The 2,424-nt window shown below is 42.9% G+C and overlaps 1 protein-coding gene across 9 annotated transcripts in view; it reads left to right on the top strand.

The window, feature by feature from the left end:
* mapk10 (mitogen-activated protein kinase 10) overlaps positions 1-2,424 on the top strand; it is a 165,041-nt gene that overhangs the window by 150,160 nt on the left and 12,457 nt on the right. For all 9 annotated transcript variants that reach the window (XM_024012642.3, XM_024012640.3, XM_024012641.3 and 6 more), the window contains one exon: positions 775-838. In XM_024012642.3, coding sequence (XP_023868410.1) covers positions 775-838 — 64 coding nt within the window. The remainder of the gene's footprint in view (positions 1-774; positions 839-2,424) is intronic.

Genomic DNA, 2,424 nt, shown 5'->3' with positions numbered 1-2,424 from the left:
CTATACTCCTGTCCTATACTATTCTCCTGTCCTATACTATACTCCTGTCCTATACTATTCTCCTGTCCTATACTATACTCCTGTCCTATACCCCAGACAAACACACCTGATTCAACTTGTCAACTAATCATCAGGCCCTCAATGAGTTGAATGCGGTGTTGTTTGTCTGGGGCTACAACAACAATGTGTACTGTTGGGGGTCCTAGTGGGATGGAGTTGAGACCACTGGTATAGAGGGTATATCAATGGTCTGTACTCTAGCTGCTGATTCACTGAACTCATATTTAAGGTCTCACGTGTGGCACAGCGGTCTAAAGGCACTGCATCTCAGTGCTAGAGGCGTCACTACAGACCCTGGTTTGACCCCGGGCTGTATCACAACCGGCCCTGATTGTGATTCCCATAGGGATTGGCCGGCACAATTGGCCCAGCGTCGTCCGGGTTAGGGGAGGGTTTGGCCGGGGTAGGCCATCATTGTAAATAAGAATTTGTTCTTAACTGACTTGCCTAGTTAAATAAAGGTTAAAATATAAATATAAATATGTCTGTGTGTCTGTGTGTCTGTGTGTACCACTACATATTTTGGAGTGTGAGTGACCCCTAAGATGAGTATGTTAAGAGCTTAAGCCATTTAATGTATAGTGGAAACTTCAAAGTGTTTTTAAGATATTATTTTCATGTTACTGGCAGTGCTTAGGGGTCACTCATCTCTTAGCCGTAGCTAAAACCGGCTTCAGCAGACACAATCAATCGTCCTTGTATTTCTCCCTCCAGCCGCCTCCTGCTATCTACGACAAGCAGCTGGATGAGAGAGAACACTCCATCGATGAATGGAAAGGTAAACATATCACATCTTTAGAGTATATACAGTTGAAGTCGGAAGTTTACATACACTTAGGTTGGAGTCATTAAAACTCGTTTTTTAACCACTCCACAAATGTCTTGTTAACAAACTATAGTTTTGGCAAATCGGTTAGGACATCTACTTTGTGCATGACACAAGTAATTTTTCCAACAATTGTTTACATACAGATTATTTCACTTATAATTCACTGTATCACAATTTCAGTTGGTCAGAAGTTTACATACACTAAGTTGACTGTGCCTTTAAACAGCTTGGAAAATTCCAGAAAATTTCAAGAGAAGAGAATTAAATAGTCTTATATTGACTCAATTTTGAAAGTCCCAATTTTTGTGATAAAAGGTTTTTTGGGTTAACCTGTGGGGAAATGTATTTCAAGGCTACTTTTCACACTCAGTGCCTCTTGTCGCTTGATATTCTATGGGAAACATCAATACGACCAATCATGCCTAAGACCCAGAAAATATTGTTGAGACCTGCCACAAGTCTGGTTCATGGGCCTTGGGTAGCAAACTTTCAAACAGGCGCTGGAGGTACCACGTTTGCCATCTGTAACAAAGAATGTACGGCAAGTATGAACACCTATGGGGATCGCGAGTGCAGTCCAATGGTCAATAACCCCGCTCAGCGAAGGAGATGCAATCTGTGCTCCTAGAGATGAACGATACTCGTTGGGTGCGAAAAGTGCAAATCAATCCCAGGCAGAAAACAGCAAGGAACCTCTTGTGGAAAGATGCTGGAAGAAGCAGAGTAGCAAAAGTATGCGTTTAGTCCACTTATCGTAAAGACGCAGTCCTTATCGACATAACCTGAAAGGTCCGCTCAGCAAAGGAAGAGGCCACTGCTCTTAAATCACCATATAAAAAAGCCAGACTACGGTTTGCAACTGCAGCATGGGGACAAAGGATCGTACTTTTTGGTGAAATGTGCCTCTGGTCTGAAACAAAAATAGAACTGTTTGGCCGATAAATTGGACCATCATTGTGGTTTGAGGGAAAAGGGGGAGCCTTCAAGCCGAAAAGAGACACCATCCCAACCATTGAATGCACAGAGGGTTGCAGCATCATGTTGGTGGGTGGTACTTTGCTGCAGGAGGGACTGGTGGCACTTCACAAAATAAGGATGGCATCATGAGGAAGTAAAATCATGTGGAATATTGAAGCAACGTCTCAAAACATCAGTCATTTGTGACCAAGTTAAGCTGGTCGCAAAGTGAGTCTTCCAAATCGACAATGACCCCAAGCATACTTCCAAAGTTGTGGCAAAATGCGCTTAGGACAACAAAGTCAAGGTATTGGAGTGGCCATCACAATGCCCTGACCTTAAATCCTATATAAAATGTGTGGGCAGAACTGAAAAAGTGTGTGCGAGCAAGGAGCCTAAAACCTGACTCAGTTATCACCAGCTCTGTCAGGAGGAATGGGCTAAAATTTCCCAACTTATTGTGGAAGCTTGTGGAAGCTACCCGAAACATTTGACCCAAGTTACAATTTAAAGGCAATGCCACCAAATACTAATTGAGTGTATGTAAACTCTCTGACGCCCAGGGAATGTGATGAAAG

This window comes from Salvelinus sp. IW2-2015, linkage group LG20, assembly GCF_002910315.2.
Source record: "Salvelinus sp. IW2-2015 linkage group LG20, ASM291031v2, whole genome shotgun sequence".
NCBI lineage: Eukaryota > Metazoa > Chordata > Actinopteri > Salmoniformes > Salmonidae > Salvelinus > Salvelinus sp. IW2-2015.
Note: the sequence above shows the minus strand (reverse complement) of the source record. Positions and strands in the feature narration are given on the sequence as shown.